Source organism: Myotis myotis, unplaced genomic scaffold (genome assembly GCF_014108235.1).
Source record: "Myotis myotis isolate mMyoMyo1 unplaced genomic scaffold, mMyoMyo1.p scaffold_m19_p_2, whole genome shotgun sequence".
In the NCBI taxonomy this organism is placed as follows: Eukaryota; Metazoa; Chordata; class Mammalia; order Chiroptera; family Vespertilionidae; genus Myotis; species Myotis myotis.
In genome coordinates this window covers 32,296,794-32,318,286 of record NW_023416324.1, presented here as the reverse complement: position 1 = coordinate 32,318,286, position 21,493 = coordinate 32,296,794, and the positions used below count along the sequence as shown (strand labels likewise).

The window sequence follows — 21,493 nt, the reverse complement described above, 5'->3', positions numbered from 1 at the left end:
AGAAGATAGGAAAATTTTATTTCATTTTTTAGAGACAGAGGGAAAACACACACACACACACACACACACACACACACACACACACACAAGCCCAAACATAACTTTTCTGATGCCTGATAATATTCTCGCATCTCTCATTTCCCCACAACTATTTTGTCTTAAAGCTCTGGGAGCCTGTGGGAAGCTGCTGTGTGATTTTTATCTCTATGATTAAAGTGTTAGACTTTATTGAGTTCTTTACATCAGCAGCAAAATCTGCAATGCAGGATTTTACATAACACCTCATTTTCTTCTCGCACCATTACTGTTATTAACCTGGTGGCAATAAACAGAAAATACAGCTTTGCTTATGATGTACTCTTTATTTTTGTTCCAATAGCAAGAAGATAAGAAAAAAAAAGTGTGTGTGTGTGTGTGTGTGTGCAGGGGGAAGAATCCAGAGAGAATAGGGAAGAATTTTTACTCATTATATCCCTTTGATGTCTGCTCTTTTCTCTTCCAACATTTCTCACAGATCAAGGATGAAGATCGTCTCTGCTCAGGGGTGTTTTCTTCTCCCTCATTAACTCATCCATTTATTCATTCAACAGGATTTCCTTGGTACCTTCTTTGTACCAGGCACTGTGCTAGGAGCTGGAGATATAAAGACTTTAGGTGTTGGCCAGCAAAGCTTAGTCCAGTGGGGAAAATAGACATGCACTGCAATAGTAATGCAACTGTGAGATGTGAATAATAAAAGTGGAACGTGGAGTGATAATATAAGTGAAAGAGGGCATGGTCAACCATCCCCAGAAGGTTTAAGGGACTTTTCACAGGGGAAGAGATGGGCCCTAGAGGATGGTAGACGTCCAAGAGCAGGGCCTTCTTGGCTGAGGGAACAGTGTTAACCAAATCCCTGGAAGGCATGGAAGAGCCTGGCACTTCCTTTGTCCATTGGTGTGGTGATAGCCTGGGCTGCCTGTTAGCAGACAATCGGAAGTGATTGGAGATGGAGATGGGTCATCAAGAACCACATGTCCATATACGAGAAATTAGTCCCATCCCTGCTGTCAATCCACCTCTGGGCTCCCCCAAGACCAGGCCAAAGAAGAGAATCAAGACAGAATGACACAGTGGGAAGAACTTGTACTTTGGATGGAAGATCTAGATTTTTCTCTGACCCTGCCACTTCTTAGCTATGTAATCTTAAGCTGTGTATTCATCTGTAAAATGGGGGTGGTGAGAATGAGACAATGATTATAAATAAGTTGGATAGGTTGTTGATGGTATTTCATGTGTTGAAGGAAAGAGGGTAGGGGAGAAAAATTCCAGATAATCCAAAGAGCCAGAGAAGCCACAAATTTATTCTATGTGATTTTGAGAAAGATTTCTATATAGATGTGGGTGAAGGAGACTGCACCATTCTGGAACTTCCCTTAGAACTGAGAGGTGAAGCCTGGTTGTCCTCACATCTTGTCCGACCCTTGCTCATCTCTCACAAGTGCTCCTCACTCCGTGCTGCTTTCTGGCTGCATGGTGCAGTCCCTAACAATCAATTTCTTCTCCTTGGAGAGAGTGAAAGCCTGGAGCAAGGTAATAGCTGAGAAAATCCCTGCCCTCGTCCCATTTACATTCTACTAGGGAACCCAGGTGTCTGAGTATGTATATTTTTAAACTCTTGTTCTGATTCTATATCCTATCAAAAAATGTTCTATATTCATAAAGATCTCTGTTTTCATAGGAAAAACATGATTACATCAGAAACATGTTTATTTCATTCAAATATCCATGTTTAGGAAACAATCAGTTTGTTTGGATCAAAATGACATAACCTAATACCATAGACCATCTAATGACATCTTATTCTAACTGGGAACAAGTACCTACAAGGCAAACATTCAACTCAAACTTATAGGATGCTGACATCCTCAACCTTAGTGAATGGTTGAACCACCCTCCCTGCCGCCCAAGCCAGAAACCTGGGAATTAGTCCAAATTCAGGTCCCATATATAGCACCGTCGTTCTTACTTTATAATAGATCTCATATCTATACCCTTTTTCTGATTCTCCCTGCCCCTGCTTTAATTCATCCCCCTATCAATTAGTTCTCACTTGGACTATAACATAAATGTGCTAACTACTCTACATGCCTTTGAGTTTTACAACCTCCAATTCTTCCTCAACACAACCGCCAGAACAATTTTTCTAAAATGTAAACATAATCATGTTATACTTTCATAAAATACTTTTCTGTATTTTCTGCTCTATAGAAAAAGTCCTGATGCCTTAGTGTCTTGCATCCCTTCCATGAATGGGTCCATGGAAGCCTCTCTGGTCCCTTCCCCCCTCAACCCCCACCCCTCACTCCTTATGCCTTTCAATTGTGCCAAACTCCTAGAGTTCCCATAATGGCCTGGGTGGGGTTTTGTCTTGGGGTTTTTGCTCACACAGTTCTTTCTCTCCACTGGGGACTTCCTTCCTATCACCCACTTCGTGCACACTTTCTTGTCTTAACAGTCACCTCCCCTACAGCGTCTTTCCGGACCACCCCATAAGTCAACGGTTCCTTCAGCTGTACTTTCACCCGTCACATACATCTCTCAGAGCACCTGGAGGGCTTACTTGTTTCTTTGTCTGTCTTCCCTTATCACTGTGTAAAGAGAGAGGTGGGAAAGGGGGAACAGGAAGAGCAAAAGGAGAGAAGAGAGAAGGGGCAAGATGAGAGAGGGGCGAAGGAAGAGGAAAAAGAATAAAGGAACAGATACTGGATCCCTACCTGTGCTTTCTTGTCCCCTCCTCCTGCTATGCCCCCACCTATACTGAGTAAAGCAGATAGGAAACAACTTCCTTTCTCCAACATAAAGAACATATTTTCATCATGAAAGTTGGGACCCCTGAACACTTCTTTGAAAAACAGCGATACCTAATGTGCCGAATGGGAAGCTGCATTAGCATGGGGAAGCGGCCAATGGGCCTTCATGCAGTAGGCTTTCACCACAGGGCCATGGCAAGGAAAAGGACCGTATGCTCAGGTCCTGAGGAGACAACGGAGGAAGGCTGGTGGATGCTGTCTTCAGAAGCCAAAGGAAGGAGAAAACAAAACAAAACAGTGCAAAGCAGGAAGATGAGATGATTGAAAGATAGAAGACTCTCAGGGCATAGTGGGTCCTGAGAAATCACCAAATCTGTTCTCTAAATGGGGAAACTAATGAGCGGAAGGGACGCTAGGACATCTAAGTGGGAGAGCCAAGATGAGTTTCCCGGGAAGAAAGAAACTGACATTTACTGAGGACCTACACACCCCCAGCTGGGTGGTTGATCAGCTAACCACCTCCTACAGGAGATGTCTCCAAATATTCAGGCCACACATCTTGATTAAATTCCTAATATGTTCCTGAGGGCGTCCTAGTTTCATCAGCCTTTGATTTATAATAAAGTAACATTAACTTTTAATTATGAAATTAAAATGTCCCTTGGCTCACACAGGCTTAAATATTATATCTCAGTCCATTGCTCAGTTTGTCTCATCTCCCTGCTCTTCCCTGGCTTCCTGGGAAGGTCTGGCTTCTCCACTTGTATGTATGCCCACTCTTGATGCAGGAGTGGGCACCTGCATGACCCCCAAGGGCAAGGGTCAAGCAGAGACTTTGAGGTGGTGAGATGTAAGTTGAACTCCTAGCTCAGGCTCTAACCTGCTATGAGATCTTGATAAGCCAGGCTCTGAACTGTGTCTGAGAAATAAGGTCATGATCTCCTTTATTTCAGTCGATTGTTGACACAAATGAGTCAATTTGGTGTGACGATGGTTTATAAACTCTACAAATGTATAAGATGATGATTATTGTCAATAGATGTCCTACTGAAAAAGGAAGAAGCTTCCATTTATGTAAGATGGATCCCTCAGCCCTCTCCCATGCCATATAGCTCCTTCACCTCTCCTTAAACCTTTCACTGCACATGCAATTACCTTTAAAATATCTATTTCCCTGCAAGGTTTTGAGCTTGAGGTCCATATTCCTGGTGCCAAGTATGGCACCTGCACTTAGTATCGCCATGTGATGGAAAGAATATATTGAGAGTGTAAATGGCTGCCAGACCATTTGCTAGGTGCAAAGCCTGTTACCTCATTTAACACTCCTGTGAGGTTGGGATTATTTCCCCCAGTTTTTAATTGAGAAAACAGGTTCAGAGAAGGAAAGTAACTTCTCCAGGTCATAAAAGTATACCCATGGCTAAGCTGACACGAAGCCAAGTCTACCAGACCCCCAAACCACACCACTCTATCATCATTATCATGGTCAAGGTCAACATTGGGGTCACCACTCTCTGCTATGGGAGCAGGAGACAGAGAATAGGAGTTCTTCTTTTCTCCTGGGAAGGTCTGCTATGAACCCAAACTTCCTGTGCTGAGCCTCTGGTCTGTCTGACTTTTCCAGGCAGAGATGGAGGAGGGGATAGAAGCAAAGGAAGGCTCCCTCGCCAGCCAGGCCAAAGCTGGCTCCTCTTGGGTCCTTACAAGGAGGAGATGCAGAGATGCTTCCATTTACATGCAGGTTTTACTGCTCACTGATGAGTAGGACTGGAAGAGCCAAACTGGAAGCGGAAATATGCTTTTACTTCTCACCCTGCTGCTACTGGTGCTTTCCCTGCCCCTACCTGAGCATTATTTTCATAAATTCCCTTTGTGTTGTGAAGTTTATTCTGCTGAGGCCAAAGAGGCCACAGGTATAGGGGCTGGGCCATTCTGAAAGGCTTAGAGAGGAAGCCCTTCCACTCGGGTTTGAATCTCAGCCCTGCCACGGGCAAGCTTTGCCTCAGTTTCCATATATGATGATAAAAGTACTTACCTCATGGGATCATTATAAGAATCATTACAAGACCACACATAGGAAGCACTCAATAAATGACAAGCTTCCAATGTGCCATCATGGTTAAGAACAGGGACTGTGGGGCTAGACTGCTTGGGTTCTGCCAGTGACCACTGTGTGACCTGGGGGTTCCCTTGCAAGTTATTGAACCTTTCAATTTCTCCATTTTCTTATTCATAAATGATGTTTCTATCTGATAGGGTTGTGGGAGGATTCAAGAGTGCCTGGCACAGTAGGAAGTGCTGTGTTGTTACTATGATCCTCCCTCCAAAGCTCCTCTGAATGAATCTAGGCCTTAAGACTCCTGTTATCACCCCCCTCACTGCCCCTTCTCCAAGTTCAGAATTCCTGGTCCATTCATTCATTTATTCATTTAGTCGCTCTGCAGTTTCTGTGTGTACATTCTGGGTGTACTAGTATATGATATACCCTGGGGACTCAGAGGTGGGCCAGAGTTCACAGGTCACTCCCTCCTTTTCTTTCCTGTCTTGGTTTTCATGAAACCACTTAGTCCTTGCTTCATCCTACTTCCCCAGCCACCCCACAATCTCCTTTGCTTTTTTCTCTACCTAAACTCCCAACTGTGGTGGGCCCAGGACCTCTTCTAGATCCACACTGTCTCCCACAGTGTTAGGTAGCACTCTGTGCTGATGACACCGCCTTCCTATTTGCAGTCCAGTCCTCTCCGCAGGGCTCCATTTTCACACATTGAACTGCCCACTGACACCTCCCGTGTGATATCCAGTATCAGAACCTTGAGTCCCTCACTACTCTGCCACCTGGGCTTCATCCCAGGCGTCTCCATCTCTTTACATAGCACCACTATCTACTCACTTGCTCAAGACACAAACCCTTGATCCATCTTTGATTCTTCCTCCAAATAATCCATGTGCAGGACCTCTGGAGGTGCAGCCAAAATATCAAATGTGGCCTTTTATTTTCATCTCTCCCTCAACCACTCCGATTCAAGCTACTATGATCTCTTGGGGAGACTGTCTATCTTCCTCCACTGATGCCCCACTGACATCCACTTATCTATACAATAGGCAAGGCAATCCTTTACAACACTCCCCCCTCTCCCCCCTGTTAACACGGCTTTCCACTGTCCATGGGATAAACTCCAAACTCTGGCCCCAGGCCCTGAATGAGCCAGATGCTGGGAACCTCTCTCCAGGCTCACCTCCAGGTGTTTATCATGATCCAGCCCCTGGCCTTCCCTCTGGCCTTTGAAATGCCACACTTGTCCTTGCTTCAGGGCCTTTATTTGACCAGAATTATCTTGCCAGCCTCTTGGAATGGTTCGTTCTTCAAGGCTCAGCTCAAATGTCAGAGACCTTTCCTGATTACACTATCTAACGTAGACCCTGCCCCATCCACCCAGTTACTGGTATTTACCACCCTGAGGCTTACCTTAGTATATTCCTTGCATGTGTTCCAGTCTGCATAGTTGCTGTTCTGTGGTCCCCACCTGGGTACCAGTTCCTTAAAGGTGGGGATGTCATCTGTTGTTCACCCCTGTGAGAAATGGCTCACCTGTCCAAATTTCAAATGATGGACTAGGGAACAGCAGCATGGTGAAAATGAGACTTTTAATAGCACTCATTTAATAACACTAGAGAGCAGGCGCCCATTTTACAGGATCACACATAGGGCAAGGAACATAGCCTATTTATTTAGGCCCTCCTCCAGTTCCTCGTTGGCTGAGTACTCTTTCATCACCTATTTCCCAATAGGTTGCCTAGATCTTGCTGTCTCCCATTGGGTTATTTTAAAAAAATGGGCTGGGGCCTTCTCTAGTTGCCTCTACCTCCCTTTGTCTAGAGGAGTCTTCCTAGGACATGTGCTATCAGCCACGTGTACAGCTCTCATCCTCTCTCCCCCACATCCTGGTTACTCTGGGAAATTCAGCAGCCACCTGGCCACCTGCTGTTCCTTTTCTATGAAGATAAATCAGAGGCATGTTTCTTACACCCCCAGGTTCTGGAACATAGTAGGTTCATAGTAAATATTTGTCAAATGGATGAACGAATGAATGAACTGGATGACAAACACTTTAACAGAAGGATATTTTAGAAACCTGTGGAGTTCAGAGAAGAAAGCTGCTGTCCCTGGGAAAGTCAAGGAAGGCTTCTTGGACAGGGGCCATTGGACCTGGCAAACAAAGATGAGCAAGCTGTTACCAGGAGGGGAAAGGAAGAGAGGAGATAGGCATTCCTGCCTGCAGGAATCACACACACAGAAGCACTGAGTAGGAGAACCAGCCTGTGCTTGGGAAGTTGCAGATGTGTTTGGGGCTGGAGTGTAAGATGGACAGAGGCAGGAGAGGAAGTGTCTGTAGCCCATCCCCCCAACTTTCCAGAGCAGGCCTGGTTTTGTCTTACATGGTTGCCCCTCTTTTTGTCCCATAGATTCATCACATTCTAGTCTGTGGCAGGAATTTCTCTCCAGCCACATTCAGGGTGTACTTGAGAGGGGAGGCGTAATACAACTTCTGAATTCTGGACTACGCAGGACCTTTACATGGTTTTGTTTGCTTTGCTTGGTTGTTTTTTCAAGAAAGAATTCTCAACTTTTCTGCAAACTTTTCTTTTCTGCCTAGGACAGTACTATGACTTCCGTAAATACCTACTTTAACTTAAAAAAACAACAAAAGAACCAGACTTGGAAGTATTTTAATCGATTATAAAAATAATAGATTTGGGTGTGTTTTGTTTTGTTTGTTTTTGCCTAGGTTCATGGGGAGACTGCTTTCTGGGATAAATCTCAGACAGGAAACTGTCTGGAAGGTCTCTAACACTCCTTGCTCCTCCCAGCCCTTGCCTCAATCCCTTTTGAGGAAGCTAAGCCTGATAGGATCAGTCCCCAGACCCCATTGTCCCCCAGCTGAGAGATGAATGATTCTATATAGAACTTTATGAATAGGTATGATCCAGGGATTGCCTTGCTACACACTGCAAGCTCCTGGGAGCTTGTAGCCAGAGGCCTGGGTTTGATTTTGCAGCCAGCTCTGCCGCTTCCTGCTGCAAAATCCTGGGCAAGTTCCTTAAAGCTCTGGGAGCTCCAGTCCCTCCTCTGTACGACTGGAACTAAGCAAGCAGCTCACCCTTCTCAACTTGCCATGAGCCCTGCCAAGCTTCGGTTTCTCATCTCCAAACCTGAGATAAACCCCGCTGGCCTTCCTGGATTGCATTTCCCTTCCTGCGTTGGATTGAATCTGAGATAAACCCTGAAGTGAAGTGCTGCCCAAATGGGAGGGACTCAGCACATCACAGCACCAGGCCCGGGCTTTGGCCTGTGCCCAGTGAGGTGACGCAGGGCAGCAGCTCAGAACGTAGAAAGAAAGAAAAAAAAATTTCCTCCCCAGTGTCTGGGTAGAAGCAAACTCTACACTAAATTATGTTGCAAATATGCCCTAAGGTAGTTTTAATTTTATTGGCACTGATTTTAATTTACTCTTTAGGTCCCTGACTGCAGGATGAGCTGTTTGGCTGCTGGCAAGGGGACAGCCCTTCATCGCTTGGTTTTAATTAAGGTTCTTAAGTTTAGAAGGAAGGAACAGAGATGCTTTCCCCACTTCCACTCTCAACCCCAAATTGTAATTAAGGGCCCCACATTAGTGACATGTCCCTTGCTCTGACTTGGCCACAGAAAAATACCTCATGTGACTGCTGGGGGAAAAATGTGAAATGTACCATCTCCTTCATTTAATTCTTTCATCAATCCATTTTCTACTCATTTCTTTGCCAAACTAATGGCAACCTATTATATAGGAGACCTGGCTCTGACCTAATGGATTTAAAAAGTAACAATGTATGGTCCCTGTCCTGAAACAACTCACATTTTAATGGGAGATGGAAATAAAGTATTGTTATATCATGTGTAAGTACCATAAGAGAGATTTGTATCTTGAATTATGAGAGTGAAGTGGAAGCTGTTAACTCATCCTGAGGGATAAAATAAGGCGATTTGAATTGAGATTTTGTACCAGTCAGATGAATAATATCAGCTGCTATAACGAGCAATTCCCAAATCTCAGTGGCTTAATGCAGTAAAGGTTCATCAGAGTGTGATTCAGGTCCGGTGACTCTTTTGGCCATGTCCCTCCCAGTGTTCATTCGGGGACATAGGCTTCTTCCTTTTCATGATACCTTTGTTCTTATGTAGCTTCCTTGCATGAGAACAAGAGGGAATGTGGGTGATTGTATATGAGTTTTAGGGTCAGGCCTGGAAATGGCACTTCTCATGACTACCCACATCGTATTAGATCCCAAATGGCAAGGGAGACCATGAAATGCCTTCCATGGTCAAGGAAAGGGAGATGGAATTGATGAGCATCTACTTAGTCTCTGTCTTAAATTTTAAGGCTGCATCAGAGTTAGCCAAATAAAGAGAAACCATATCCCTGGCAGAAGGGAAATTTATTATGAATAAATGTAGGCATCAAAGTCATGAGCATAGCAGTTCCAGGTATCCTAGGTAGCTTGACGTGACTGGAGTGTAGACCATCAGACCAGAAGTAGCACAGGCTGAGAGGACAAGGACCAGATCATGCAGGGCCTTTTAAAATATTTTAAAGGGCTTGGACTCTATTCTGTGGGCAATAGCGCAGTGTAGAATGGTTTTAACTAGGAAAGTGACAGGATTTGTTTGCACTTAAAAAGATCATCCTGAAGCAGCAAGGACACAAAGGGAAAAGCTACTGCAGTAGAACAAGTAAGCGATAATGGGATGTGGACCAGACATGGTTCTGTCCTCAAAGAGCTCAGACAGACAGACAGACATACGTATCAGTCAGATTAGGGCTACAGTAGCAAGTTCCAATATCAACACCCAAGCAAGAAGCTGCTTGGAAAAGCATGAGAGATTTATTTTAATTGAGGATGAGAAGAAAGCATGAAATGTTTAAGGAAATCATATCTCCTCTATCTTATCCAGCAACCACTTTTAAAGATAAGGAAATTGAGGCACCATGAAGAGTTGCTACTTGTCCATGGTCACAGATTCTATTAACATGGAAGCGAATTTAGACGCCCTGCTTCTGCCTTCCATGCTCCACTCTAACTGGGCCAGTACAAGTCTGTAAAGCCAGTGTAGGCGCAGCACAGAAGCAGGATATTGTTGGAATCAGCGTTTATGTCTTTGGCATTTCCAGAATAGTGCTAAATATGTGTAGTAAAGAATAAAAAAAGAACTAAGAACTGAAGCTCAGACTCTATTCAGGTACCCAGACCTTTTTCAGCTTTAATTTCATTCAGCTCTTAGCATCTCAGAGTGGGAAGGGTTCTTAGAAATTACTAAAACTTTCACATTGTTTTGGAGGTACTAGCTAATGCAGTGAGACATGAAAAAAATTAGAAGCAGAAAAAGTGAAAAAGAAGAGATGAAATTACTACATACAGGTGATAAGATTACAAACCTGGAAAATACTGTCCCCTTTATTCACCCCGTGTCCCCATACATCCTCACCTCTTCACTGTTCCTCAAACATGTCAAGTGCATGTGACTTTTGCATTTATTTCTTCTTCTTCCTAGAAGACTCTTCCACCTATATCCTCAAAACTAACTCTCTGATTCCATTTAAATTCTGTTCTTCCAGAACCCCTATTATGTTCTGTTCTTCCAGAACCCCTATTATGTTCTGTTCCCTTACTGTGCTTTGTCTCCATGGCATAAGTGCCTCCTGACATAATGTATATTTATTAATGGATTTATTTTCCTTCTCTATAGAATGTAAACTCTTGTAGATTCAGAGTTTCCTGTTGTGTTCATTGCTGTATCCCCAGTGCCCAGAACACTCCCTGGTACATACCCCCGGTGCCTACAGTCCTGTCGGACACATAGTAGGCGCTCAGTGATTATTTTATGAATAGGTAAACAAATGAAAGTCCAAGAAAACCAAAAGAGTAATTTATAAATAATAGTAGAATTAGTAAATTATCTGGGTAAAAATTTAACATGTTAAAAACAAGAGCTTTTATGTTTGTAAAGAACTACCAGTTAGAAGATTTAATGGAAGAAAGCATCACATACTTTATAAACTGCCTTGGAATCAAAAGAAATGTTCAGAGTTTATATGGAAAAAAACCAACAAACAAAAGAACTTTAAAACTTCCTGCTATAATCCCCCACAAAAATTGAATAAGTGGATAGTCAAAATATATTCTCGGATTGGATTGGATTGGATTGGATTGGATTGGAAGATTTAAAGTCATAAGAACCAATTATTCCTACATTAGTATGAAAATCTAATATAATTATATCACAAATGTTGAGAATATTGACAGAATTTGGGGGAGCAAGAAAACTAAACTCTTATAAAGATCATACAGAAAAATATGCAAGAAAATACAGGGTAATTTAGGGAAAGAAGCATAATGAGAAGAAGCCTTCCACATATTAAAATACTATATAAACTTAACATAATCAAAACTTTATAGTCCTGACACATGCATAGAAAAATGATTAGAATAGACTAAAAGCCAAATATAAACCCAAATACATACAAAAAATGATATGGTAAAGATGGCTTTTCAAGTCAGTGGTAAAAAGATGTGCACAATTTAATAAGTAGTATCAGACAATGAAGTTTAATTCTTACCTCACACCCTACACCATGTAAATTAAAACTGAAAGGAAATATTTAAATATGAAAAAGTAATAGAGGAAAAAAGGAAAAATTTGACCGAGATCACAAGAGAAAATATTGATAAATCTGTGTAAAAAAATTAGCATTTAAAAATTTCTGTGTGGCAAAAAGTACCTGTAAAGTCAAAAACAATGACAAATTGTGCAAAAAATATTTTTGTACAACACACAAAGGCTAATTTCCCTAACACCTAGTTTCTATAAATCAATAAGAAATAAAGCCCAACAATTCAGTTTTTAAAACAAAGGAAATGGACAGACAACTCATAGAAAAGAAAATACTAATAGTTCTTAAACATATGGAAAGATACTTAACCATATAATAAAAGGTAACTATACTTAGAGAAATTCAGATTAAAACTAACCTGAGATGTCATTTTTCACCCATCAAATTGGCAAATTTTACTTCAGAGGGAAAGTAGGGGAGGGTGGGGCAAGGGGGAGAGATCAACCAAAGGACTTATATACAAGCATATAGGCCTAACCAATGGACACAGACAACAGGGGGGTGAGGGCATGAGGGGGAGGTAGGGGGTAACGTGGGGATAAGGACACATATGTAATAACTTAATCAATAAAATATTTTTTAAAAAAGAAGAGGTCACACACACACACACACACAAAAAACTTGATTTCACCCATCTCATCAAGGTAATTGACAATGAGACATTGTAATATATTGGTAGGAGTGTAAATTGGTCCTCCCAAGGAGGTTAATCAATATTTATCAAATTGCAAAAGCGCAGAGGACCCAGAAATTATTCTTCTAGGAATTTATCCTACATATAATTGTATATGTGTGAAATAGTATATATACAGAATCAATCACTAAGACATTAGACATTATTTGTAACAAGAAACGGTTGAAAATAAATGTCCATCAACAGGAGACTGGTGAAATAATTATATATATATATATATATATATATATATATATATATATATATATATATATATATATATATTTGTTAAAAAGAATATATGGTTGTTATGTACTTAGAAAAAATACCTCCACGACATATTAAGAGATTAAAAAGTAGCTTTGAATGGTGTGCTCGGTGTGCTACCATGTGTGTGTTGGGAGGCAGGGGGAGGAATGTTTGGGTTTAAACTATCTCTGGAAGGATACATGAGAGCCTGGTAACATGAGCTGCTTCTAGGGAGTGAAACTGGGTGTTTGCAGGACAGTAGTGGAAAGGAGATTTTTTCACTGTAAATACTTTCGTATATTTATATTTTTTACTTTTGAGCCATGTAAATCAATCAATATAATTCACCTGCTGGTCATTTAAACCACATTAGGTGCCAGGTGCCAGGATGGGGCAGTGGAAGCCACTGCAGGATCATTATCAGAAGAGCCATCTTGCTCCGGTCCCAACTCACTGGTGGGCCTGCAGCGAACATCCTCTCCGCTCAGGCTTGACCCAGGAAAGGCCAGAGAAGCTGGTGTCCAAGGCCCTCTCTAGCTCTGACATCCCGAGATGTAAAGTGCAGTTTTTCCTCCTACATTTCCTAAGTCATCTCTCTACCTCCTCCTTTCCTCTGTAGCTCATCAAAAGCTCAGAGGAAAGGACAAGCAATTGAAGAAAATAAAATTGCAAGAAGACTTTTATAGGGCTGCTGTTGAATCATTGTGTATTCCACCACCAAAGCTGAAAATGATGAGTTTAATATCACACAGAGCAGTGCATCTTATATGTCTCAAAAGACAGCTTATGCTACCCAGAAAACTGGGAGTGTGGCAAGGCGTCATGCTTCACTCCAACTCTAAGGCAAATGAAATGGCAGTCATCAGGCCCACATTCTAGAACAGTGGTTCTCAACCTTCCTAATGCCGCAACCCTTTAATACAGTTCCTCATGCGGTGGTGACCCCCCAATCTCATTGTTACAAATTGAACATAATTAAAGTATAGTGATTAATCACAAATACAATATGTAATTATATATGTGTTTTCCGATGGTCTTAGGCGACCCCTGTGAAAGGGTCGTTCGACCCCCAAAGGGGTCACGACCCACAGGTTGAGAACCGCTGTTCTAGAAGCAACATGGTTTTCGTTTGGTTTTAACTTCATTGGAAAGTGTCCCAAGGACTTCAAAGCATGGACTTTCCTTTTTTCCCAGGACCACACTCTAGAAAGGGGACAGGCATGTGGCCAGGTTTTGCCTTGGCTGTTTCCAGCACTGGCCACTGATGTTGATAAGTTAACTGTGCCAGGCATCCAGAAACTGGGTTTCAGTCCCAGTTATGACGTGAGCTTGGGCAAGTCCACTCCCCATTGGGGGCCTCTGATACTCTGAGGAAGGATTACTAGCCATGACTTGGACTGATGTATAGGAAGACAAAATTGGATTTGAGTGACATTGAAGATCTGAGGAGCTAAATATTCCTCAATTCCTGCCAGCTCATTACCGTGTCTGGAGTCTTCTCTCTTGTTGAGTTCTGCACACAGATGCTGAGCAGCCTTGATGCACAGGCACGGGGCTCTTTACAGACAACCCCCTACCTCCGGGGGGCTCATAGAGGGAATGGTAACAGATAAACCACACCAAGCGAGGAAGTGCCTTAAACGTGTGTAAGCAGAGAGCAGAGAAAGGCTAGTCACAAGGTGTGTTTTTTCCAGGCACTATGTATATACTATTGGGGAGTAGGTGTGGCATCATGAAATGAGGTTAAATAAAATAATTAACTAAGAGGTCATACGTGAAGTTCCCAGAATGGTGCTGGCATGCATTAAATATGTAGTAAACGATAGTAACCATTATTGTGATATTTGATTCTCACTGTAACTCTCTGAGATTGGAATTAAAATAATCACTTTTCAAATAAGGAAGCGGAGGCTCAAAGTAGGACCATGATTTACTCCAGAGCCCTCAGCTAGAAATGGCCAGTCAGGGCAAAACCATAAGCAGGCCCAATGTAAACATAATTATGTTGCCTCAACGTATTCTAATTAATCAGAGAAACAAATTCTGCTACTGCGTTTAGTCTTGAGTGTGTTAACTGTTCAGGACTTGACCAACAAAAACCTCACTTCTTTCAGAGAACTTTGGAAAGGTAGCGTTCTCAGACCCGAGGGCAGGTGGTATTATATGTGAGCAGAAATTGATTCTCACTGTCTCAGTCCCTCCAATCACATTGCAAATGGTTGCTAAATGGGCTGACAGGTAGGGCCAGTTGAAAGAAAGTGTGTGTACATGTATGTGCATGTGTGCATTTGTATGGTTTGTGTGAGTGGTGCACACATACATGTGTGTGCATGTGTGTGGGAGTGTGCATGTGTGTGTGTGCAGGCTAGTGTGCGTGTGTGCAAGTGTGCAAGTGTGCACGTGTGTGGTGTGTGTGCATGAGTGTGCATGTGTGTGGTGTGGTGTGTGTGTGGTGTGGTGTGTGTGTGGTGTGGTGTGTGTGTGGTGTGGTGTGGTGTGGTGTGTGTGTGGTGTGGTGTGTGTGTGTGTGGTGTCTGGTTCCTTCAAAGGGTGCTCTGTGGCCCCAGACTTCTCATTTGTTATCATCTCTCAACAGAAGACGAGCCTGGAGTTCTATATCGACATCCACGCCCACTCCACCATGATGAATGGCTTCATGTACGGCAATGTCTTTGAGGATGAGGAGCGCTTCCAGAGGCAGGCCATCTTCCCCAAGCTGCTCTGCCAGAATGCTGAGGACTTCTCCTATGTAAGCCAGGACTCCCTCTGACCTCCCTCTCTGCCTCTCCCTCAGTGCAGTTTGGTTTAACATTCACAGAACACCAGCTCTGTACCAGGTCGTGCGTGGATGTGGATGATAAAGACAGAGGTAACAAGCCGTGCCTGCCCTCAGGCCGCTCCTCACCAGTGGGGAGGGAGGCTCCGATGTGGCAGCCAGCGCTTGGTTTGTCTGAGGAGCTGGCATTTGTGTAGTTGATCTGACTCCAGCATTAAGACAAGAGACTCACTGAGCAACTGAGCACCCAGCACATGCCAGGCTGCTCCGGGTTGGCTTTCACCTGCCCCAGTTCCATCAGTAGGAGCCTGTCATGTCTGCAGAAGCGGTTACACGCGCACCATTCTCTTCCTTCATGATGCTTTCTGTGCCTCAGTTTCTTTGTCAGTAATTTGTGGGTCACAATTCCCTGCACTGCCCTGCCTGCGTCATAGCTTCCTGGGGGGACAAATGTAGCAATAGACTGCACTCTGCAGGCAGAAAAGACCTCAGCAGCCCCAGGAGTGTGTTACTACCCACCTCACATGCTGAGGAGGCCTGAGAGACTGTAGCCTGGTGGTTAGAATAATTTGCAGCAAAAGCAATATTGGAAAAGGGCCGGGAGAGAAGATAAGGAGGGGAGTCAGCATGTGGCATGGGGACAAGGGAGATAGTTTGTGAGGTTTCCTTTGTTTTGATACCAAATCTCTGAGGCCTGTTTGTGGCCAGAGATGGCGGGGGGGGCGGGGGGGGGGGGGGGGGGCGAAGCACAAAGGTGAGAGCAAGTTTTGAGGTTGTTGAACACTGGCCTTGCCTGTTGCTTCAGGCCTGGACATTGGTGGAGATGATAAATTTCTCTAGGAGGTAAGATGCACTTTGAATCTCAGAATCTTTGAATGCCAGACCACAAGAGGTTGGGGGAGATTATTTAGCCCAGTTTCCTCTTTATACCTAAAAGTTGCCTATGGCCCAGTGAGGCAGGTATATATAGTAAAGTCCCTCAGGTTTGGTGGTGTAATCCAAGCAGGTGGCTCCCTATTGGTAGGTCTGGGATAAAAGCAGCTATCCTCGTTTGTGTGGGAATCTCTATAGTATGGTCAGCCCTTGTCTTTTTGAAACCACTCCAATTCCAGAGCAGACTTGTGGTCTCCTGGATCCAGGTTCCCTGGAAGGCTGGGCCATAGGCCTCAGAGACCTTCACAGGGGTAAGGTTTCCAGGGCCAACAAAAGGGGCACCATCTAGGAGATTTATTTCTGGTCTTGCTGATTATGTTTCTGCATTGCAGCCCCTTAGGAGCTCAAGGCCGGGGTCAAAGTCATCTACCCTACTCCAACCTCTATTTCCCCTCTTCTCTGATCCTCAATGCCCAGCTCTAAAATGAGAGTTGGATTTCACTATGTGGACTTCAACAATCCTTTAAGATATGATATTATATGATTTTCTGATTCTTTCCTTTACCACAACACACACGTATTTCTGTTTCTTTCCATGTCTTTCTGTCTTGTTTTGCTGTTTTCTTTCTCCTTCTTCCTTTCTGTCTTTGCCTTCTTTTCTTACTTCCTGCTGAATAAGACACGTTTTTTAATTAAAACCATCATCTCTTCATGTACTTAGATCTTCATGTGTCAGCACAGATGCCCTTGTAACCACAGGTGAACTGACCCTCACACCTCTGTGAAAGAGATTTTTTTTTATTTTTTAAATATATTTTTATTGATTTCAGAGAGGAAGAGAGAGGGAGAGAGAGATAGAAACATCAATGATGAGAGGGAATCATTGATTGGCTGCCTCTTGCATGCCTCCTACTGGGGGGTCGAGCACATGCCCTTGACCAGAATCGAACCCGGGAGCCTTCAATCCGCAGGCAGACACCGAATCCACTGAGCCAAACCGGCCAGGACTGTGAAAGAGATGTTATGATCACTCTACAGATGAAGACATGAAGGCCAGTGGACTCCATGTCACATGTTCTGAACAGGGCCGGGGCATTGAGGCACTGACCTGTTTGCTCCCTCCTCTCCCTACTGTGATGAGTGTGGGAACACTCAGTGACGAAGTTGCCATGATCCCTGCTCTCTGGTGAGGCTGGACGTGAGGTCAGACGTGAGGTCGGCCGTTGCAGATGGGCAGGGAGCACTGTGAAGGAGTGCGGCAGGTTCTGAAGTCACTTATCCCTTGGTTCACGTCTCCTGTATCACTTACGTGCTCCACCTCTGAACCCCTTTCCTCACCTTAGAGGGGCAAAATTATCACACACACACCAAGGAGTGTTTTTTTTTCCATTAAATTTATTGGGACAACACTGGTTACTATGTCTGTATCCTCTATTGTGTGCTTACCACCTGAAGTCTAGTCTCCTTTCCTCACCTTTATTTGACCCTGTTTACTCCCTCTGTCCTCTCTGCACCCCCTGTCCCCGCTGCTAACCACCATTCTGTTGTCTGTATCTATGATTTTGGTTTTTCATGTGTTTTGCTTGTTCATTTGTTGCTTTTATTAAATATCCCACATCTGAGTGGAATCGGTTTCCATCTGACTTATTTCACCTGGCATAATATTTTCAAGACCCATCCATGTTGTCACAAATGTCAGTATTTCATCTTTTTTTATGGCTCAGTATATACCACATCTTCATTATCCAATCACCTGTCAAAGGGCACTTAGGTTGTTTCCGTGTCTTGGCTACTATAAATAATGCTGCAATGAACATAGGGGTACATCTATCTTTCCAAGTAAGTGTTTTTAAATTTTCCAAGTATATACCCAGAAGAGGAATTGCTGGATCATATGGTAGCTCCATTCTTAATTTTTTAAGGAATCTCTCCATAGTCGCTGCACTAATTTACAGTTCCAAGGGGGTTATTTTTGAAGCCCAAATGAGATACTGCTATAGGGGAAACAATATGATTAAGTTGAAATCACTGCCCAAATTTTAATTCTGATTTTCATCATAGTACAAGTACTTTTTTTTCAAGCTTTATTTTATTGTTTGAAGTGTTACATATAGTATTGCATTTTGCTTCTTATTCTCTGTCCACATTCCTTTGCTCCATCTGTTCCCCATTCAGATGTTCACAAATACAGGGATGGGCAAAAGCCGTGTTTCCCATATGCATGAGTGTGAGCCTACTTTTGCCCACCCCTGTATTTGTTAAATGGCAGTTACTGTGCCCCAGGAGCTCTGCCGGATGCTTTCGTTTTAATGCTGTTTGTTTAGTTAATCAGTCATCCTACTAAACCTGTGATGTGGGACTAATATCCCACTTTTCAGATGAGGAAGTTGAAGCCCAGAGGTAGTGTGTGCAGTCTGGTAGCCCAGGCGTCCTGCCCTGACTCTCTGCTCCTCCTTGTCTTTCACAGTCCAGCACATCCTTCAACCGGGACGCCGTGAAGGCAGGCACTGGCCGCCGCTTCCTCGGTGGCCTCCTGGACCACACTTCCTCCTGCTACACCCTGGAGGTCTCCTTCTACAGCTACATCAGCGGGGGCACCACTGCTGCGGTGCCCTATACCGAGGAAGCCTGTATCCTTGGCAGGTCCCCACCCTACCCCGGGCCAGCCCACAGCCAGGCCTGGCAGGACTTACTAGACAGGTCAGGAATTTGGTCTCCCGTGGGGTGAGGATGGGGATGGCTGGCTCTGCTGTTGGCATCTTTGCATTGTCCTGTTACCCCCTCGCCCTCTAATGGATGCCCTCTCCCATCTGCCTCTGCTGTGCTTCAAGTCTTGGTCAGGCACCTGGACCCACGGCCTCCCTCTGCTTTATGCTGCCCCTACATCTCTCTCCCCTCTGCTCCCTCATGAGAGGCTTCTGCCATCTAAGGTGTGTGAGCACACAGGCTGGAGGACCATCCCCGGGGCTGCTGAGGAAGACCCTGATGGTCTTCACTCCTCTTTCTAACCATGAACATTTAAAACTATATTTTCTCTTTTCTCTTCTACCTTTTTATTCTCTTGCTTTCTCATTTTCTTTTCCTTCTGCTCACTATTTTTCCTTTTACTTACCCCCCCCCCCGTCCCCTCTCCTCTATCTCTCCCTTCCCTCCTGTTTTGTGTGTTTCTTCCCCTAATTCTCACAGCCCCCTTCCTCTCTCCCCTCCCTCTGTATTCCCCCTTATTCCCATCTTCCTTTCCTCTCTGGCTCTTCACTTTGCCTCCCTTCCACCTTCCTTCTCTGCCCTCTCATCCTCTGCACATCTTGCTCTCTGCATTTCCTCTGCCAAATTGTCTTTCCTCATACAATTTATCCGAAAACCCCCAAGCATGCCATGATGAAATTAGAGGTTACTTTCTAGCTTGCTTGAATTTGTAGGGGTTATTGAGTCAATCTAGTTCCCTGAGTGTTGATTTTAATTTCAAGGTCACAGAATGACAGTTGTGACAGTGTCTGTTTTCCTTTATCCTTTTGTTTTTTGGATTGACCCATTTCTCCTTTCCTATGTTTTCTTAGAGAAAGAATTATAGTTGAAGGAGGAGAAAGGAGAGGAAATAAATTAACTGTGTATATATTTAAATTCTCCCCCCAAAGTACAGGTGCTTCTTTTAGCCTTTTTTCAACCCATGGTGAGTATTTATGGAGTTTCTACCATACTCCGGGCAGGAAAACATCCTTTCTATGTGTGATGTGACTTAGGACTAGTCGGTTGCAGCCTAGAGGCTCTAGGGGCGTAGGGGGGTGGGTCCAATTCCCGAGCTGGGATCATGGGAGGCAGGATGACAAACCCAGACGGAGGGGTGAGCAGCAGGTCAGCTGGGTGTTTGAGAAATGTTCCAGACCCACAGAGCACTGGAGAGATGGTGAGAGTCACCCAGACTGAGGCAGTCATCTTAAAGTCAGCTCTCATAACCTTTAACTGCGGCCTGGCTAAGGAACAGGCAGAGGACCCTTGGTTTCTAAAGCCCTGGCCATCTATCAAGTGCCACACCACCACCACTCCCTCGCCACCTCAAAGCACACGCCCTTAATCATGTATGGCCCATGCCCTCTCTATGATCCCCTAACTCCTGTAGCACATGCATAGGTCACATTCCACACTGCACCCACCGGCTTTGTTCCACATGATATTGTGGCAAAGAAGGTAGAGAGAGTTGCCTGGTGAATTGAGCCTGTGCACCAAAGGGGATCCCGCAACCCCTGATCATAGTGAGGTGTGAGTTTGTGCGCAGGAGCCTGCCCTCAGTTTGTGGTTGGTGTCTGATGTCGAATTTGAGGGTTCCCATCCTTTCTTGGCACCTCTGACATGCTTTTGTGTCAAAAGTAAACGTATTTCTCAGTAGAGTGCCTTCCCCCTTAGCTCAGGCCACAGTTTCCTCTCCTCAGTGTCCAGTCCTTGTTCATCACACGTAAACATGCCACCAGGACATGCAGGGGTCAGACCAGGGGCCCAAGATAAAATGCTGACCAAGAAGGCATAGTTCCTGACTCAGAGCTTTCACTCTCCTTGGGGAGACAGAAGAGGAAAGAGGCATCTGTAATATATATGATGAGTTCTGTGGGGAAGGATTCCAGAGGGCCATGGAAAACTTTCACTTAGTAAATTTGTGTTGAGTGTCCACCACAAGCAAGGTAAGTTCTAGGCACAGGGGATGAAACAGTGAACATACTAAAAACAAAATGTCTTTACATGACCTCCCAGACACAGTTTTGGAAGGTCATGGATGGCTTCCCAGTAGAAGTGACATGTAAGCTGAGTTTTTAAGACTGAGTAGAAATTACCCAGATTTAGAGGGGTGAGTTGTTAGAGGGGGGACACTGCCGACGGAGAGTAGAGGAGGGTGTCTGCAGGAGCAGTGCATGGCTCAGGGTGGCTACAGGACTTCAGATGCAAGAGATGAGACTAAAGGACAGGCTGTAAGGAATTGAACTTGAACATGAAAACAATGGGAGCAATAGGAAAGTTTTTTTTGTTGTTTTTTTTTAATATATTTTATTGATTTTTTACAGAGAGGAAGGGTAAGAGATAGAGAGTTAGAAACATCGATGAGCGAGAAACATCGATCAGCTGCCTCCTGCACATCTCCCACTGGGGGTGTGCCCGCAACCCAGGTACATGCCCTTGACCGGAATCGAACCTGGGACCTTTCAGTCCGCAGGCTGACGCTCTATCCACTGAGCCAAACCGGTTTTGGCAATAGGAAAGTTTTAAATTGTGGTGGAAGCCACTCTGACTACAGTGGGAAGGACAGACTGGAGGGGCCAGGACTGTAGTTGGAGACAAGCATTAGGAGGTTGCTTTGATCATCAGGTGGGAAGTGATTCAGGCCTCAATTCTGGTGGTGCCGTGGATTATTTAGAATGAGGGGATTTGGTACGTG

General features: G+C 44.2%; 1 protein-coding gene across 2 annotated transcripts in view; it reads left to right on the top strand.

The window, feature by feature from the left end:
* BEND5 (BEN domain containing 5) overlaps nt 1-21,493 on the top strand; it is a 211,546-nt gene that overhangs the window by 156,611 nt on the left and 33,442 nt on the right. For both annotated transcript variants that reach the window (XM_036351597.1, XM_036351596.1), the window contains exons 7-8: nt 15,019-15,171; nt 18,539-18,701. In XM_036351597.1, the coding sequence (XP_036207490.1) occupies nt 15,019-15,171; nt 18,539-18,701 (316 nt within the window). The remainder of the gene's footprint in view (nt 1-15,018; nt 15,172-18,538; nt 18,702-21,493) is intronic.